The 19,351-nt window shown below is 39.8% G+C and overlaps 2 protein-coding genes and 1 long non-coding RNA gene across 6 annotated transcripts in view; 1 reads left to right on the top strand and 2 right to left on the bottom strand.

Moving 5' to 3' along the window:
- Nucleotides 1-264: 264 nt before the first annotated feature.
- On the bottom strand, nucleotides 265-10,710 carry LOC143484771 (sodium- and chloride-dependent creatine transporter 1). Of its 2 annotated transcripts, XM_076983689.1 has the most exons (14): nucleotides 10,484-10,710; nucleotides 9,314-9,595; nucleotides 5,869-6,000; nucleotides 5,459-5,756; nucleotides 5,143-5,275; nucleotides 4,698-4,832; nucleotides 4,482-4,585; nucleotides 3,615-3,739; nucleotides 3,182-3,294; nucleotides 2,612-2,752; nucleotides 2,289-2,391; nucleotides 1,830-1,930; nucleotides 1,568-1,738; nucleotides 266-1,479 (listed from the first exon to the last, which is right to left on the bottom strand). In XM_076983689.1, exons 1-14 carry the CDS (start codon nucleotides 10,512-10,514, stop codon nucleotides 1,348-1,350), a joined length of 2,001 nt encoding a protein of 666 aa, XP_076839804.1. In that variant the 5' UTR covers nucleotides 10,515-10,710; the 3' UTR covers nucleotides 266-1,347. The 2 variants fall into 2 exon arrangements, with proteins under 2 accessions (XP_076839805.1, XP_076839804.1); XM_076983690.1 differs by lacking the exon at nucleotides 1,568-1,738 and having other exon boundaries at nucleotides 265-1,479.
- On the top strand, nucleotides 2,892-15,279 carry LOC143484775 (uncharacterized). Of its 3 annotated transcripts, none has more exons than XR_013122713.1 (5): nucleotides 2,892-3,600; nucleotides 7,727-7,918; nucleotides 9,331-9,651; nucleotides 10,659-13,283; nucleotides 14,044-14,267. It is a non-coding gene; the product is annotated as an uncharacterized LOC143484775 (long non-coding RNA). The 3 variants fall into 3 exon arrangements; XR_013122714.1 differs by lacking the exon at nucleotides 14,044-14,267 and adding an exon at nucleotides 14,287-15,279 and having other exon boundaries at nucleotides 2,894-3,600; nucleotides 10,659-10,772; XR_013122715.1 differs by having other exon boundaries at nucleotides 2,894-3,600; nucleotides 10,659-10,772.
- p4htma (prolyl 4-hydroxylase, transmembrane a) overlaps nucleotides 13,064-19,351 on the bottom strand; it is a 14,359-nt gene continuing 8,071 nt past the window's right edge. The window contains 3 exon segments of the mRNA XM_076983691.1: nucleotides 13,064-13,263; nucleotides 15,887-15,992; nucleotides 16,727-16,817. Coding sequence (XP_076839806.1) covers nucleotides 13,064-13,263; nucleotides 15,887-15,992; nucleotides 16,727-16,817 — 397 coding nt within the window.

Consider the following 19,351-nt stretch of genomic DNA (forward strand, 5'->3'; position numbering starts at 1 on the left):
CATTCACCTACTCAGGTTATCAGAGCTCTGTGAAGAGCACTGTGTCCTTATCAACAGATAACACAGCTGTCATATGAATCGTGACAAAAAATGAATAGTCTGGTTTATGTATGTATGTGTATGTTGAGGGCACAAGTGCGTACGCTCATTTAAAATGATACCTCCACGCCTGAAGAAATTGTGGAAACGAATTGTGGATTACATCATATGTAATGTGTCTCTATTAAAATGCAAGAAATAAATTATGAGGAAACACTTTGTTAACCAACATTTTATTTATTTATTTTTTACTTTGGAACCACTCCTCTCTTTACATAATACTTATTTGATTTGCCAGTCACTGTACTGGACAGCAAGACAACATACAACGCAGAAAACACACGTCCCGACAACACTGCCTGATCATCACATAATCTGTGTGCTTCACACTGACATAAAGAGTGAAACAGAAAGAAAGAAAAAGGAATGAAGCAAAAAACAAAAAAAAAAACTCCAAACCTGTACATGAGATTATATGCAAAGGTGAGGAGGTGAGACAGACATGAGACTCTTGTGTTAGATGGGGTCCAACATCTCATCCGCTAATCTTGAAGTACCTAATACTAGAGCAGCAACTGTTGTAGCGAATGAAGAGATTCACGTCACTGTTATCCAGTAATGCTTGCACTGTAAACCCGAACAGTATTGTTAACTTATACTCTTTATTGGTATAACACTCAAATCTTGTTATTTAGTTAACCCAGCATTAAGGTTTTGCGCTGTCTTAACTTTTTGTTATGTTTTAAGTTTAAATGAATACATATTTTTGAGTAATAACATTATAATTTATGAGTATCCAAAGTCACGCAGCGTCTGAGGTCACCAACATGCCCGGTGTCCTGGATTTACTTTTTACAGTGGTCACCATGGCGGCGCGTCATGGCCTGGTGGTTAGGGAACTGGTCTTGTGACCGGAGGGTCGTGGGTTCGATTCCCAGACCTGAGGCCATGACTGAGATGCCCTTGAGCAAGACCCTTAACCCTCAATTGCTCACTCGTATTAAAAAAATGAGATAAAATGTAAGTCGCTCTGGATAAGATCGTCTGCCAAATGCCATAAAAATGTAAAAAAAAAAAAAAATGATTAAGTTGGGGGAAAGTATATAATTATTACTAAAAGTATTGTAGTATGTAGTACTTAAAAATTAAGATTTTCCTAAACTTATATATTTTATTTAAAATTTTCTTTTTTTTAAGTAAACTGTACTCAAAAATTATATTACATGAACTTAAAATTTCTTAGATAATCGGTTACAACAAAACTTTTGAGTTTAGTGAACTTGTTGGGTTTTACAGTGTGTGTGTGACTTATATGACACCCTCATAAGGGAGTGAGTTTTTGCTTATCTCATTATTAGGCAACAGTTTGACTTCTGTCTCAGGCGGGAGGAACTCGAGATGGTGCCGCCCCCAAATAGGCGTGGTCAGACACTGCCAGCGCTAAAGAGATAAAAAACCATGGTCAGACGTGTATCATCATGTCATCTCTCTCTCTCTCTCTCTCTCACACACACACACGAACACTTACCTCCGTGAGGGAACCTTTGCAGTGTAAGAGTTTGTAGAGGACAGTGACGGGGATGCAGAGCATGGAGGAGAGAGCCATGGCACACCCCAATGCCTCCCCCCACCACGGATACACATACACCCCGTTATACACCAAGGGCTTATAGCTCACCACGTGAAACAGAAACACACCCTGCAAAACACGCACACAACTGTTCATGCACCTTCATCCGCTACGTCTTACAGGTAGAAGATGCTAGAGATACACAGAGATGGTGACTCACCAAACACACTAATGGTGTAACGTAAGACCAGCACCACTTCATGTACGGCAGAGGGCGATAGCCAATCATGCGTGCCACATCGTCCATGAAGCGGTCAGCTCCTGGTGGGGAGAGGGAGGGGTGAGACGTCCTTACAAGTGTTTTAAGGTAAGTGTGTTAATGTGGGTGTGTATATGTTTCTCTACGTATGACATTCCTGTACCCCATTTTATCTTTTTGCCATGACTAAAACTTTAGGTTTCAGTGTTTTCATTAATAGACGTTTATTTATAGACGTTTACCAAGCAGAATTTTTGGAACATTTAATTTGTATTTAATTTATGATGTCAGTAACTCTAAAAAGTTTCATGCAATGAAATATTTCACATTATTTTATGCTCATTACAGGGCTTCTTCATGTTTGATGTAGGTGCTTGTGTTCCCTTTTTGATTATTGTCATTTTTACTGCAATTTCTTACCATATACCCAGGCCACCACCACACACTCCCAGAATGCTTGCCACAGGAGTGTGATGCCACTGGCTGAATAATAGTCAAAGAGTTGGAACACATACATCCCTCCCTATATGGAGACATGGGGGGGCAAAATTATAGAAATTGACAGACTGAGAGGGCATGAAAATAAATTACATACATCACAGAAATTTCAGAAACATAAACATAGGCACGAACATGGAACAACCCAGAAACGATTGAATATTGGTGTGAAATAAAATTATGCATTAGAGCAATGAGTCACCATTCCCTCCCGTCTCATAGCTTCTTGCTCTCCTGTGGCCTACCTCCGTTACCATGGAGAGGTCGATAAAGAAGCAGGTGATACAGCATATTGCCACGACAACCTCACGACGCACAGAGCTAAAGTAGGACTTGGGGGGAAGCATGTCCAGGAGCCCTGTGATGAAACCCTCCACACCTACGAACTAAGAGAAAGGCAAATGAAGAAACCAAGATGTCTTATGTAACACTTATTTCAAAGATTTTGAACAGTGCTTTTTTTTGTATCATTGCTCAGATCAAATTCTCTGACCCAATCATTTTTAGTCTATTGCCTATTTTTAGTCTATCTTCATGGAGTCTATTTTCACTCCATCAAGCACTGTCATGAGGCGACAACTCCTGACATTCAGAAGCGGCAGAGGTTTTTGGCACCTTGTACAGACCATGGTTTACAGTAACCACAGAAGACTGTTCATTTCATATCGCTCTGCTAGCCAGCGTCACTCTGGCTGTCAGCATATGAGCTAAGCTCTCTGAGCACTTCCTGGAGTGCTTGTATGTTGCGACGTGTCTTTCGTGGTGCAACGTGTCTTTCGTGGTGTGACGTGTCTTTCAGCTCCACGTGGCCTTACCTGGCTGTCCAGTCCTAACACTAGCAGCATGCTGAAGAAGAGGACAGCCCACAGAGGAGCCAGGGGCATGAGAGCCACTGCTTTAGGGTAAGCAATGAACGCTAACCCTGGACCTGAAGGAGAGAGACAGAGAGAGAGAGAGAAATAGACACAGACAGGCAGAAACAGGTCGACAGAAAGATAGAGAACTAACATTTAGTGAACATAATACACCATGATAACAGCTAAAACATTTGACGCTCGACTCACAATCACCCTCTTCTTTCACTTTGGTTCCTCCCCTTTGTTCATTTAATTTCTCGAATGGTTTGGGAACTGGGAAGAGGAGCCAGTGGGCAAACGAGCCATCGGTAACAAAGTGGGAGGGTGACGTAAAGAACGCGGGGACGAAACCATGGGGACGTGAGAAGAAGGTCACGGTAAGTGGACTCACCACTCTCCGCAACTTTGCTGATGTCAACACCCTGTTCGGCCGCCATGAAGCCAAGCACGGAAAAAACCACAAAGCCTGAAAAAAAACTGGTCCCACTGTTTATAAGAGCCAGTACAAATGCATCCCTAAAGGAAGAATGAGAGAGAGACGGAGAGAGAGAAATGGCACAAGAAAGTGAGATTAGTAAGTATGTTAGCTTTTAATATTCAGGTTTAGAAGCGAAGAGTAAACCCAGTTAACCCATAGCACACAGCCACACAAAAACACATTCCACATATTTTCTCTAAGCTTGCACAAATCAGATTAGGCTGCCATAAACCCCCAGCTGCCCTGCACTCAGAAAAAGAAAAAAAAACTCTCCCACTTTCTATTCTGCTTATACATAAGGAAACACCTACACTGTAAAACTAGTTATTGTAAACCACACGTGGAATATGTGCATATATGAACTGTCGTATCTGAAGAGATGTGGAGACTTTAGGAATGGTGGAGGGTTTAATCTGTTGCATATCAGTACTTGTTCAGTCTGCATTTTCACTTGGAACAGGGCTGTGGGTGGCCACTACACATCCTTTGAGCCTCTTAGAAAGCTGTTAGAAGGTATCACATTTCCCTCCAAAAATGTATCTCAAGGGCAATATTGGTAGACCTATTTATACTACAGCACAGTCTAGCCTAAAACGTATTAAATGCAGTCTCTTAAATGAAGAAATGTAGTGGCAAGTTTATCCTAGTAACTACACTTAACCTTTTCATCTTACTGTCTGTGGTTTCAAACTAAGAAAAAAACACCTCACTATTTCCTATTCAAGATACATGTGTGTATCTGAAAGTGAGCAGCCATAATCATGATAAAGAATTATTTACTGGTAACAGTTGTTGTTGAAGCGGTTGTAGCTCCCCAGGGCTGTTAATGCTCCCAGACCAATAGCATATGAGTAGAAGATCTGTGTAGCAGCATCAATCCAAACCTAATAGAACTGTCACGGTCATCATCACCAATACAATGCAAAACATGCACAGGATGTCCATAAAATTTATTTTACTGCATGATAATGTGTAACAAAGCAAGTATACACTGACTTGTGGATCTCTGAGTTTGCTCCAGTCAGGGTTCAAATAATAAATAATTCCACTGTCAGCTCCTGGCAGTGAAACTCCATGAACAAATAGGACTACCAGCACCAAATATGGGAAGAGAGCTGTAAAATACACAACCTAAAGACACACACACACACACACACACACACACACACACACACACACACACACACACACACACACACACAAACACACACAATTTTAATTAGCATTACTACGTCCCCCTTTGAGACTCTTGTTCTGATTCCGAGACCTGATTTTTTTTTATCATACAGACATAGACTGCTCAAAACATTCATAGAATCGACTCTCATGGAGCTATTCATGTGCTACAGTCCCAACCTGCTGGAAGCTCAGTGTTATACATGAGAGAAAAAGATGCTTTCAGTACCTACTCATAACAAACCACACACTAGTTGGTTCTTACCTTGCCTGTAGACTTGACCCCTTTCCAGATGCAGAAATACACTATGACCCAGGTAGCAAGAAGACACAGCACCATGTAAATGTTGATATCACCCACCTCATCCAATCCACCAGACAGACGCAGGACCTTACGTCTGAGAAAGAAAAGAGAGGGTTTTAAACCTAAAGTTGTAAGAGCAACTTGTCGCCTAATGTGACACACGTTAAACTGGAAATTCACACTGAAACAAATTTTTTTTATGAACAAATTTTCTGAACAATCATTATTATTAAGATCTAAAAATTGTGGTCACAATGACGCCTAAAAAACCTCTTACTCCCAGAATTCCATGATAGGTGAACGCATGCCTTCAGATTCCAAGCAGCTGATGTTGGGTTCGAGAGAAGAGCGGTTAAGTGGCAAAGATGAAGAGTAAGAGGAAGCAGGGACAGTGCGATTAGCGCAGGACCGGTTAAAGTCCAGCGTGCAGTTGGGCGTGTTCCACTCCTGGCTACAGGACGTCCAGGGTAGGGGGTAAGTGAAGGAGTGAACCAGGAAGTACAATCCCCAGGCCAGAATCAGGATGTAGTATGTGTTACAGAAGAACACGATCACCATGGACGCCAGGCCTAGCCCTGAGCGAGAGCAAGAGAGAGGATGCGATGGCAAAGTAATGTTCATAAAGTAATTATCCAGTTATTTTAAATTAAATAATGTGACAAGATCAATTGCAAATATCTCCTGTACCTTTAAAAAGAGGGGCGATATTCCAGGCAGAAACTCCACCTTGTTTCATGAACTGGCCTAGTGCGATCTCCAGGAAGAAGACTGGAATACCTCCGATAAACACCATCAGAGCATATGGGATCAAAAACACCCCTAACACACACACACACACACACACACACACACACACACACACACACACACACACACACACACACACACACACTATCATAAGACATGGGGCTGTTTACTTTCTCGTTTTTCAGATAAAGCGGCCTCACACACGCAATTACAACTACCAGATCTGTTACTTTTTAAACTCACTCCTATTTAAATGCTTGCAAATTTAATTAGTATCATAGAGAGACTAAGACTGAAGAGAGAATGAGGGACAGAATGAAAGCTGGCATGTCGTAGAAGAGAGATATATAGAGGAAACATTGAGGTTCAACAGCTGCTCTGCTTACGCAAGAACAGCTAGAGGTGTCCTTGAGACGAGAGAAACAGTTGAGAAGACAAGAGTCATGGACAAGAGTGTTTGCCCTGATATTAAATAAACATTAACTGTCTTCTGACCAGTCAGCTCTCTCGAACCACTTTTTGCAACCTCATAACTGCTCAACACACACACACACACACACACACACACACACACACACACACACACACACACACACACACACACACACACACAAACATACAAGTAAGCACTAGGCCTCTTGTGCTTGTAAAATCATAGTAAAATCTATGAGTCTTGTAAAATCATAGTAACAGCAGGAACAGAGAGGGTGTTATAGCAAGAAATAAATCAACCACATAAACAATATGTATGACGACAACCACATGGTGAAATAGGTTTAAAAATAACACAGTAACTTGCAGCTTGCATGCGCATAGGTTGCATGCACTTTCACAAACATGTCCATAGAGCTTGTAAAATGAATGCTTGCACATATGTGTGCACAAGTGCAGACCCTATATTCTTCTGCCCGTACCTCCTTCCAGCATGGCTTTAGCTTTGACAAATAGATTTTATGAATTTTAACCAACATTTTCTTCTTTGATTATATAATATTGATAATGATACTTGATAGTTTTTTTTTCTTCCACATCCCACACTGCAATACACAATGCATACAAGATGAGATCCACACAGGGATGCATAAATTGACTTGCAGGCACAGTAAAAAATGTTCTAAGTGCTTGCGCATGCCCACACACCTGCAAGCCTCCAACAATCAGTATGAGTAAAGGAAAAATAAAAACCTCTTGTTCCATGTGTGTATTTTCCTGCATTAACTCCTTGCCTCTGACAAGGCACCAACTTGATGTTATCCTTAAGTTAGGTTTATACTTCGCAACTGGTGCGCGTGCCAAATATTACGCACTTTCCATTCCATTTTCAATCTTTTTCAGCACTTCACAGCTGTAGTAAATTACATATTCATACAAATACACACAATGATAAATTAGCTTTTTATCACATTACTGTAAAAGATATCCTACCGTGTTTGGTAATCTGATTTGAAGAATAAGTGAATTACATAAACTTGTTAGCATATACTAGTTTGGTTAGGATTTTCACTGTAGCTATATTAGCTACCAAGCTATCACATATTGTATTTAATGGTAGTTTATTTTCAAAACATTTTCACGTTCTTTCAAGGTTCGCGCTGGAATTACAAGAGGCGGTACATTTCTCACTTGCATTTGTAAACATAATACAAGTGAACTATTCGGTCAGATAGCTTTTTGTTGCGAAACGAAATACAGATACAATTTTAAGGGTTTTCAACTCAAATTTCACAAACCTGGAAATATTCATTAAAATTTATATTAAAATTCATCATGTAAACTTTTCGACATCTGTTTTTTGCAGGGTTGTTTCTTTACACTACCACCTGTGGAGAAAACATTTGAAGAAAACTTCAATGAATGACGCATTAAGTACAAATGCTTCTGCCTTTCTATCGCGCGCAGTGTGTTGAGTCAGCGCTACGCTCAAAGTATAATACAGCTTTATACTCAGATGACAGCAAAGCACTACTGTAACTGTGGACAAGAGTGTCTGGTAAGTATTGTAACTGTAACATGTGCTACCTGTCGTATGAACCTCATGACATTTTTTAAAGATATATGCAATAGTGTTTATGCAAGTGGTTCGTTGTTTGACTATTATCGCTCTTCCAAAGAAATCTTGCGCACACTCTCTTTCACTCTTCATCTCAGCATGATGGAATCCAACACCTTATAAGGATGTGTAGCAGAGGAAGAGAAGTACAGATAGAAAAATGTGGTGAAGACTGCAGTGTATGGGAAAAGACAGCAGGACCAGTTGGAGAGAATACAGAGAGGCAAACACAGAAAGAAAGAGAAAGAGAAAAGAGACTGGAAGAAGTGAATGACCCGCTTTGCACTGAAACATCAAAATGAAACAGCCTTGCCGTTGGCTGGCTTAGCCAAATGAGACTTCTGTGGTACCAGGAAAACTAAGGCCTGGTCAAAGTCCTCCAAATAACGAAGCCATCTGGCTACTTGTAAACAGAGGTGTCAATTCCAGGTTCAGAAAGTAAAAGTCCTCACCAGGATTTTGCTCAAGCTTGCTAGATTTTCTAATTAGTGCAATCCAAGTAAGATTAGTAGAATCAACACAATCCAGGAAGCCTGAGCAAAATCCTGGTGAGGACTTTTACTTTCTGAACCTGGAATTGACACCTCTACTCGTAAAATTCTTAGACACAGTTCCACAAAGAGGATTCTAGGTCATTTAGTCAAATGACTTGCACCGTCTCCAAACAAAGAAATCTGCTGTAGGCAGAAGCCCATACTTTCATCTCATTAAAGAGAACCTAAATGTGGATTTGAGCTCAAAACCATTTACAATTTCCCACTGACCGTTACTAGCAAGGTGCCTTTTCACACCTATGATCATATACATGCAAATGGTTTAAAGGAAGCTGCACAGTGTTTCTTCAGGAGGAACGAGTGTAGCTGCTGAATGGATTAGAATGGAATAGACTGGGCTACAAACCTTTGTTTTCCAGAAGGGAGCTACTTGCTCACGTGCTACCCCATCACCACCCTGGAACACACAGCTATCTAAGGCTCTGTACTCTGCTCTCCCAAGTATTCTACCTATGTTTTAACTGGACTTAAAATTTTGTCAAAAACAAAAACCAACGTACTTATACAGATGGATTTGAATATTGGATTTAGCGCAAATAAAAATAGATCGTTCCTTATTTATAGCATTGGATACAGTTACAGGTTTTACAGGTCCTGAATATGTTCCTCCTCTCCTGCGATACACACTGTGCTAATATTATTAGCATGATTTGTGTTCTCCCGATCTTGTTGCATGTGCGTGCCAATCTGGAATAGCTCAAAGAATGACAGTTGTGCATGTATGTATGACTGAATTTGTGAGGGTGTTCTGTGTACATGTGTGTATGTCCAACTGTCTCACCTCCACCATTCTTATAGCAGAGGTAGGGGAACCTCCAGACGTTACCGAGGCCAACAGCGAATCCCACACAAGACATAATAAAGTCCATCTGACTGCTCCACGTCTGTCTGTCGGCATGACCCAACACCGCTCTGGGGTCACACACACACACGCTGCTTCCGCACATGCAGCCGTCCACCACGCCTGATCGAGGACTTGGCTCAGACACCTCATCTTCACACACCCCAGTGGCCACCACCAGAGGACGTGTGACCGCCGCCCCGATTCCCTCCTGGCATGTCTCTCCATCATCCGAAGAACAGAAAGAGAAACAAAGGAACAGAAACAAAACGAAAAAGGTACATTCAATGTCATGACCCAACTATTTCTTTATTATGTTGCTCATTTAAATGTGCTGCATGTTATGCCAAGTGACTGGTTTATGTCATCTTATGATGTCATGGGTGACATTCTGCACACAGGTTCGAAAAAAGTAGGTGGATCCAGATTGAAGCAGTTTGAATGAATGAGACCAATAAAGTTAACCAAATCGTGATCTTCTGGATTTAATTAGTATAGAATACCTAGCATACCTAGTATATGTAGTAACTGCATACATTGTCTGGTAATATTTTTAATTATTTGATATCAGCATTTTCAGTGTGTACCACAATCATTAGCAAAAGTGACCAAAGGCTAGATCATGTCTAACAGACAAGGCAGTGTCCAATATCATATGCTGGAGTACTCTTACAGTAAGAAGTTAAAATGCTTGTGAGGGAATGGGGAATGTGTGTGAGTCATATTGCTACTCTCACTGTGAGGCAGTTTAATTACCCATAACTGGTAACCTACAGTAAGCCATGGCACTGATGTAAAACACACCGGACGTTCAAGCATATGTGAAATATTATTAATTACACAGGATGTCAGTATATAACTTGAGTGGTGGCCTATATAGGTTAGGAGATAGATAGATAGATAGATAGATAGATAGATAGATAAGATAGATAGATAGATAGATAGATAGATAGATAGATAGAATTACATAAATGCAATCTTACTATAGATAGATAGATAGATAGATAGATAGATAGATAGATAGATAGATAGATAGATAGATAGATAGATAGATAGATGGATAGATAGATAGATAGATAGATAGATAGATATACATAAATGCATTCTTACTTTGGACACGCTCACCCACCTCGGACGTCATGCCGACTGGCTAGCAGGAGGCTAGCCCTATAATTTACAAATAGCGGCTCGATGGACAAGGCGCGTTTTTTTTAAGGCGCGTCTTTTTAGTTCTTTAGTTTGGTGCTGCTGCTCTATCTGTTTAGTATTCGTTGATATTTTAAAGGATCTTCGACGATGTTGCAGACCGGCAGATTGAAGTTCAAGATGGAAAATTTCGGAGCGTCGCAAGCTGTAGTCTAAATGGGACTCTCAGAAGCAGTCGACAAAGCACTTGAAGGTAAGCCTGAAGAATCGCATGGATAAAAGTTAAATGAAAATAACCGTTAATAACGAGTCCGTCGGGGTTTTGTAGATCAATCACAGACGTGAGAAACCGGCGTAGCTATGTCGGTCGGTGGGAATGTGAGGCGCCTGTAGCATCAGCTCTTAGTTCGTACAGACCCCCACCCGCCCACCATCCTCGGAACCAGACTGTACTGCGATTGGTCCCAGTGTGTCTGACTCCTGTCACAGACACCAGACCCACTCCGCTACTGTTGAGATGAACTGCTTTGTTGCGGAGGCACGCTTTGCTGATTTACTTGTTACAGTTTAGTGAGATTTCATTCTGACTGAATAATCAAAAAGGAATTGGTTAAAGAGCTACCCAGCACCTATACCGGATTGTGGGATTATATTGCATTCAAAATGTCTAAGAAAGGTTTAGACCCCTTGAATATAGCAAGGAATATGCCAACAGGTTAAAAAAGTAGTTTTGTAGACACACATACAGAAATGAAAGTTTAAACCCGTACATAGTGTGTAGATTTCCACTGTTTCATATTGAGACTGACCGTTGAAACTGATAGATCAGAGGTACAGCAAGACACAATGTACAGTCACACTAGAAAGACAAAGCTTAGAAGACCACAGAATGGCTTTGTTACTCGGGTCTTTAAATAATGCCCCCTTCACCCTAGGCATAATCAGGGCAGTTATTAACAATCCTCAGAAATCAAGTCTAAATGAATATAGCTCTAATCCTTTGCTCTCTATTTCGCTAGTTATAAAAACAATGTCATATAACAAAAAATTTTGGACTATTTTGGACTAAAATGTGTTTTTTTTATTCTGCAAATTTATGTTGAATTAAAATTACATTAGACATAGAGAATGTTTCACCACAGATCCACATGCAATCATATTGTTTATGATTTAATGATATAATAGACGGGTTAAGTAGTTAAAGTGAATGGTCCAATGCATTAAGCCTTGTGTGTGTGTGTGTGTGTGTGTGTGTGTGTGTGTGTGTGTGTGTGTGTGAGGGGGGTGGATTTCTGTTGGTGTCCCTGTACTGGATAATACCATTACAATGCAATTTTGTTTATGTGAAGGAGCTGAGCTGATGATATTTTTACCACACTAGCATGACACATAACTCTGAGGCCTAAGCTCTTTGTGGAATTTCAAATGAGTTGTATCTTCTTTTAAAATTGTCTTTTAAATTTTCAATGCTAAAATGTATTACAGAAATTTTATCAGAGCTTTACTTCAGTTGCTCTGAGGTTTAGCAATCTGTTTACTAAACTACAGTTAAAAACTAAACTGTTGAAATTGGTTAAAACTCTCCAAAATACTTCAAAGGTTCAAGTGGCAATTAGATCTTTAAAACAATTGAAGTCAATAAGTCAGTCTTTTTAAAATTAATAAAATTATTTGTTTTATTTCTCAAGGAAAAATGCACAATAAAAATGTTGTGTATATTGTGTATATGTGTAAAGATTTAAAGTGATTTTATAGTGCAAAACAAGTAGCAGCAATGATTGTAAAGTAACTTATTGAGAACAGATGCACAATTAAACACAAGATTGTTAATCCCAATTTAAGGCACTCTCAGCTGAGTAAGCCAATTCAAATGTACACTGCTTTTGCACCATCTTGTGGAGTCTAGGTTAGACACATACATGGGATGATGAGGAATCTGAAATGTGAGTTTTGTGAGCTGCAATTCTGCTGTAATTCAAGTCACACACTTGAGTACCTTACAAACTTAAGACACATAAGACATTTCAAGTTGGTTTCATTTATTTGCCATATTAACATAAACTGAACTGTGACATAATTACATATATATCTTGTCTATTGCATTAAATTAAAATGTGCATTGGAAAGTGCATTGAGTATATAACCAAACCAAGACATAAGTACAAACATTATGTGTGAATAAATAAACTTAAATAAATAAATAAATAAATATGCACTTAACAATAAATATGCATTATTCAATAAATATTTTCATGAATAAATACCATTCCAATCACAAAAATGCTCTCATATAATTAAGTCAATAAATAGAGGTTTTATTATAACTGAAAGTAGTTTTCAGTTAAAACCCTCAAGTCAGATATGTAACATACTAGCACCACCAGGGGGCAGTATGGCTATGAAAAGTGCCATTAGCTGAGTTGAGCACCTGAGACCAGCACTGCAGTGTGAAAATGAGCAATGGTCTGGCTAAACTGGAATTTATCTTGGAGGGTGAAAAACAGATGGGGCCCAAACGGACAGCCTTGTCAGAAGTTGTGAAGCTCACAGTTCCTGATGAAGGTCGCTATGCTCCATCTTCTGACTTTCCTGCCTGAACTGTTGCCCAGAGACCAGTTGCTGGTAGCGCTTCTGTCGCTCTTGGTCAGGGTCGATGTTGATCCAGATATTGCCTATCCACTTGGGGCTTCGAGTGACCATGCAGTCGCCATGGAGAGAGAACTCGTCCAGCTCTCCTACCCAACCTAAACGACAAGGACAGAGAGTGAGTGGATGTCCATACCCATATCTCCATAAAGAGAGAGCAAAAGAAAACAAGAGAAACAAGCTATACTAACATGATTCTGACGTGTTACTCTAGACAAAGACTCACACAAAAAATCCTGTCAGAGATGTTTTGGACATTTTAGGATCATAAGCTGAAAGGCTTGAAAGTGTTGGCCGGCATGTAGATACTGCACAACAAATGTCAGCATATTTTTGATAACTATTGAGATAACTATATCACTCTGACAAGTCTAAATATTTTGTTTATTTACAAGGATGTTCAGACTCGCACTGAAATTGAAAATCTTTTTTAAACAATTTAGGCACCAAACCCACAACAACCCACAACAACCAACCAACCAAACAAAAGTAAATAACTAATTTGTGTAACATTGTCTCACACAAAACTGCAATGTTTACACTTATAATTTCAACACAAATGGATTGACTGATTTCTTGGTTACTGTTTTTATGTTAGAGAACCACAGAATTGCAGAAAATACACCAATATTGGCAGATTACACTGCCAAAGTTCATGATGTTTTTGATAATGACTGAATTCTAGTCTCTTGCAAATCAAGAATGTTAGAATTGAACCACATGATTTATTATTACTATTATTATTATTATTATTATCTTGCCTGCAGAAATAGGAAATCAAATTCCAGCTTGATGAGTGGGTCCTGAGAAATCAATCAAGCAATCAATCAAGCAATCTATCCATCAATCTATCCATCCATCTTCTTCCTCTTATCCAGGTCTGGGTCACAGGGGCAGCAGCCTAAGCAAAGAGGTTTCCCTCTCCCCTGCCACCTCTTCTAGCTCTTCTGGGGGGATGCCGAGGCGTTCCCAGGACAGCCGAGATATATAATGTCTGACTTGGCTACGCAGAGAAATTCTGTCCAAAAAATTTATGAACAGAATCAGTGACAAAGGGCAGCCTTAGCGGAGACCAACTCCCACCAGGATCTAGTCTGACTTAGTCTGCTCCGTTTGTACAGGCTGGATAGCCCGTACCAGCGGGCACCATACCCTATACTCCCAGAATACCCCCCAGAGGAATCCCCGAGGGACATGGTTGAATGCCTTCTACAAATCCACAAAACACATGTGGACTGGTTGAGTGAACTCCCCTGCACCCTCTAGGACTCTCGCAAGGGTGAAAAGCTGGTCCAGTGTTCCACCAGGACAGAACCAGCATTGTTCAACTATCGACGGACCCTCTTCTCCAGGACCCCTTCATAGACTTTACCAGAAAGGGTGAGGAGTGTGATCCCCCAATAGTTGGAGCACACCCTCCGGTCCCCCTTCTTAAAAAGGGGAACCACCACCCAGGTTTGCCAGTCCAGAGGTACTGTACCCAATGTACACACGATGTTGCAAAGACATGTCAGCCAGGATAGTCCCACAACATCCAGAGCTTTAAGGAACTCAGGGCGGATCTCGTCCACCTCCGGAGCCTTGCCGCCAAGGAGTTTCACAACTACCCTGGTCACCTCAACCCGAGTGATGGGCAAACCCCCGTCCGAGTCCTCCCGTTCTGCTTCCTCTGTGGAAGGTGTGATGGTGGGATTGAGAAGATCCTCTAAGTATTCCTTCCACTGCCTAATGACATCCCCAGTCGAGGTCAGCAGATCCCCAGCCTCATGGAATACAGTGTTGGTCGGGAACTGCTTTTCCCTCCTGACGGTTTGCCAGAATCTCCTCTTTATCCGAGTGTCTAACACACATGGTTGCAAGTCCGACAGCACAATTACAAAATCGATCATCGAACTGCGACCTAGGGTATCTTGGTGCCGTGTGCACATATGGACACCTCTGTGCTCGAACACGGTGTTCCAATAACAGAACACCACTCGGTCATTTAACTGTTATACAAATTGTTGAAGTTACTCAGAAGTTACTGATGTTTAAATAAAGCTACTTAATTAACGCTCCATGTCTGGACTACTGATTTGCATATAATTGTATTTGAAAATGTAAATGTTTGTAAAAATGATCAAAAGTAGGTTTTGCATATACTACAAATGAGCAAAATGATTAAAATTAATGGGTCTAGTGGAATTCATTGAAAGCCAAAGATTAAGACAAAGAAATTGGTTTACTGGTTGAGAGGTTTAGGCTAAAACGTTTAATGCTGTGCTCAAACCCCACCTTCGGGCAAGTTTGCCTTACATCAGCTTGTAGTTTCACACATACTACAAGTTTTGTGTTCCTGGACTTTATGCTTTGGTCTGCACAATTTGTTTTGGATGATAAGGGATCAGGACTATGTGCTTCAACCCTAATCTACATAATCTACATAAGTGGCATTACAGGTTCAGTCTGACAGTTAAAAAGGTTTTGCCTGTGGATGTTACTATTTTGAGCTGCACGGTGATTGAAGCTCTTCTCACACCAAGAGAACAATAAAGTAACATCACTACTGCAAGAAAAGATGTCAAAAAGATCTAGTGATTTTCTTCAGTTTTCAAGTTGCCCAATGTCACTTTATTTATTTATTTTTACTGGACTAGGGATCTCTCATTACCACGAATACAACAACAATAAAAATCATAAAAGGCAGGATTAGAGAGAAAACGTTAATAAGGTGATAATAACCATTGCCATCTGAAAGGTTGTTATACCACAGCAGGGCTGTACCGGCTACCGGCCTAATCTTCAGATTCCCTTTGGCACAGTACTGCTGAGAGAGGTCACCTAGAGCCTAAAAGGGGGGAAAAACACACACACACGCCCCAACAAACACACACACACCCCAACACATGCGCACGCGCGCGCACACACACACACACACACACACACACACACACACACACACACACACACACACACACATACACACACACAGGTAAGATCAAAAATCAAAAATCTGTAGTTAAATTTTTACAATACAGTAAAGACAGTGACAATGATCTTAAATCAAAGGTGTTACTGGTTTTCTTTTTCTTTTTTTTTGCATTGGGACATTTCTGATCAAAATACAAGAATCTCCAGTTATATTCCCAATATATACACCTCCTTAGTTCCAACTGTAATCTTATTCAGCTATTGGAGGTCTCCAGGACTATCTGAATCCCACTCCAAAATATGTGGATTAAGATGGAACCAACTACCGCAGCAGGTTAGCGATACATGTACATCCACCACACATTTCGGTAGTCACGTCATTTTCACTATATGACTCATTATACAAAACTGGCAGAGATGTGTTTAGTATTAACTGAGAAGCTAAAAACTTAACAACATGAACTTCCCTCATCGTGCCACCATCATGTCACAGCACTACGTATTAGTCCTTCACACAGGAGACATCCAAGTCAAGAGTCAACCTCACAGAAACAACATGGGCCTCATCTTCCTACCAAATTCTTTAGTTGCTATGACAACACAGCGTGCTGCCCTGTGTTGCCATGGCAACAAAGAGCATCCATGGCTCACCTCCTCCTCGTAAGTCCTGTTGTCAGCTACAGGGAAACTGCTCTCCCCGCCCTCGTCCACCGAATTCAGAAACAGCAACACCGTCACATACCTACAAACATGCAATTTAATCTTACAGCATGCAGCTCACAAACACATGTAAACACTGTTGAATCAAACTCAGACTGTTAACATCATTATTGTGTTAGGACAACTGCTATGATTAATTGACTTTGATTTGATGAGAATACAACAATCTTCAGTTATGACTGAAAAGATAGAGCTACAGAAAGAGGAAGGTAGTTTCTGGAATGGGCTCTTGAATTTGTTACACAAATAATTAAATGCTGCACAGTTTAAGTGTAGTCTAAGTTTGCTGAAGAATATATTGTGTAATTGTATTAACAGTGTAATTTCAGTCTGCATTCAGTACTGAAGGGAGAGGGCTCTCTACAAAATGCCCTCCGTCAGACATGAACTCATATGTGTTACAACGCAGAGAACCACAATTAACACATGAACGAAGAGTCAAAACATTTGCAATTTCTTTACACGATGCAGAGTGACAAACAACACACACCTCAGCAGAAAGACAGCAGTTGAAACAGCAGTTACACATTAATCCAGATTGTACCAGTCCTGGTAATAACAGAACCAGTGAACTAACATGTTTTATGTTGGTGCCAGATTTAGTACATCCTGGTCTGAGTCCTATACCTTGTGAGCCTATACATGCTTGAACCTGGAATTGCCAAACCTTAAAACAGTCCTATTCCCTAGCTGGTTTACTCACTCCAAAAAGCTCCCTATCCACCACCTACAAACATCAAAATGCAAAGTCAATGGCAGTGTACCTGCATTCCACTGCAATGCTTAAATTGCATGCCTATTTTTATTTAAACTCATTACAGATACTTTTTGGAATCTGTAACTCCTTGAATTCAGACAAAAAGGTTCGGACAGTCACTTTGAGGAATTGTGTCATCGTTGGCTCCTCCCTAGAATCTCAATCACCTTTGGCATGGGAGAACATGGAAGGAGTTCTGAAGATAATATTAGAAGGTTTTGTGCAGATTATGGCTTGAGAAGAAACTGTACAAGAAACCAATAGCTATTTGGAGCTTGCCATGGCAAATACAATACACCAAAAAGTCAAGCAACGTAATGAATAAAATGTACTGATCTATTTATCCTATGCTTATTTTTTTTGTAGAAGTGCTTTCATCTTTTACCTAAGACAAATGCAGTTGATAATCCGGTAATGTTTGCGAAGGGAATTATGACGTGAGGCAATACAATAATTTGTCATGATTTCAGCAGCAGAATGGAAAGCACAGTAAAACATGAGCGTTTATGTGACCCCCATCTGTTTTTGACCCTCTACTGCATGATGTTACCAAATGGCAACAATGACTTTTTCTTGGTTTTAATAAGACTCTAAATATGAAATCCATGTTACTATTTTTTTTTACTATTTATTTGGGGGAGGGGGACTTCTACTTTGACAGAAACAGTAACTTTTGACATCACATGACTAGCAAGTCCATGTTTGCACCTCCTTATCCCATTGACACACCACACTGAAGTTCATGACCTGAAGGCTCCCAAATTCCACTAATTATTCAAGATTTAGACTTCAAGTTTCTTGAAGAAAAAAATTTAAATACTATCTGGGGTATGTTCACTTTAATTTTTCATCAATAATACCAGTTTAGATGTACTAAGTGTTTTTATAAAAGGGTAAAATTTAATTGTTGCGATATGGCAACTATATGCAAATATGGAACGTATTTGTGCACCTTCAGCCTATTGGACTGTAATTAACTTATGTAGCTCTAGGCTATTCTGATACTATGCTTACAAATTTTATTACATTTAAAAAGGGGGAAAAACATTTTTATTTACATTTTTTTTTATTCTAACCCTAAGCTTAACCCTAACATTTTTTAACTGCAACATTATCTTGATTATTAATTTCTCCACTGGAAAGCATAGGAATTGTAGACTGCATTTTGACTGCAGTTTATATATGATGTTTTCATCCTCAGAAATGTTTCTTCTATGGTAGAAGGAAGGTGAACACAGAGTTGCTCTTCCACAAGAGCAGAGTGAGGAGTGGACAGTGATGAGGAGAATGACGTTGATGTGAACAGTTGTAACAGGTCAGAGTCAGGTACAGACACAGAGGCAGAACCAGAAGAAACAGGTTGAGGTATTTTATATAAAAAAGTAATACGTGTTTCATATATTGTGAAATTATATCACAATTTTTTTTAATTTTATAAAAAGATTTACTTATTTTAAATTTCATCAGGTGGGCAAGAGAGATGTGGTTTATGTCTTATTACAGACATATGTACCTTATTACAATGTTATTACCTTAGATTCCAAATAAAAATTGGAACTGTTTAAACTTAACTGTTTATATACTGGGTTAAATAGATCACTACATATAATCTGGATTTCCTAAAAATTTTGTTTTAGGGGAAAATGGGTTTTATGGTACTTTCCATGAATGCGCATTGTTGCCTCATGGCAACAATTTACCAACTACCCCCCCCCCCCCCTTAAAATATTACATTTTTAAAAGCATTTTTACATAGTTAAAACACATTTTTTATCATGGTTAAATAATAAGTCATGCCA

The sequence above is a fragment of the Brachyhypopomus gauderio genome, chromosome 21 (genome assembly GCF_052324685.1).
Source record: "Brachyhypopomus gauderio isolate BG-103 chromosome 21, BGAUD_0.2, whole genome shotgun sequence".
Taxonomy (NCBI): Eukaryota; Metazoa; Chordata; class Actinopteri; order Gymnotiformes; family Hypopomidae; genus Brachyhypopomus; species Brachyhypopomus gauderio.

Bases quoted from the DNA above. Each gene is read 5' to 3' on its own strand.
- LOC143484771 (XM_076983689.1), bottom strand. From the start codon at position 10,514: ATGACGTCCGAGGTGGGTGAGCGTGTCCAAA. The intron at 3,740-4,481 runs GTAAATAATTCT...TTCTTCCTTTAG, and splicing joins TTCAACAACAACTGTTACCA to GGATGCATTTGTACTGGCTC. The intron at 1,739-1,829 runs GTGAGTCACCAT...CGTGTTTTGCAG, and splicing joins TTACACCATTAGTGTGTTTG to GGTGTGTTTCTGTTTCACGT.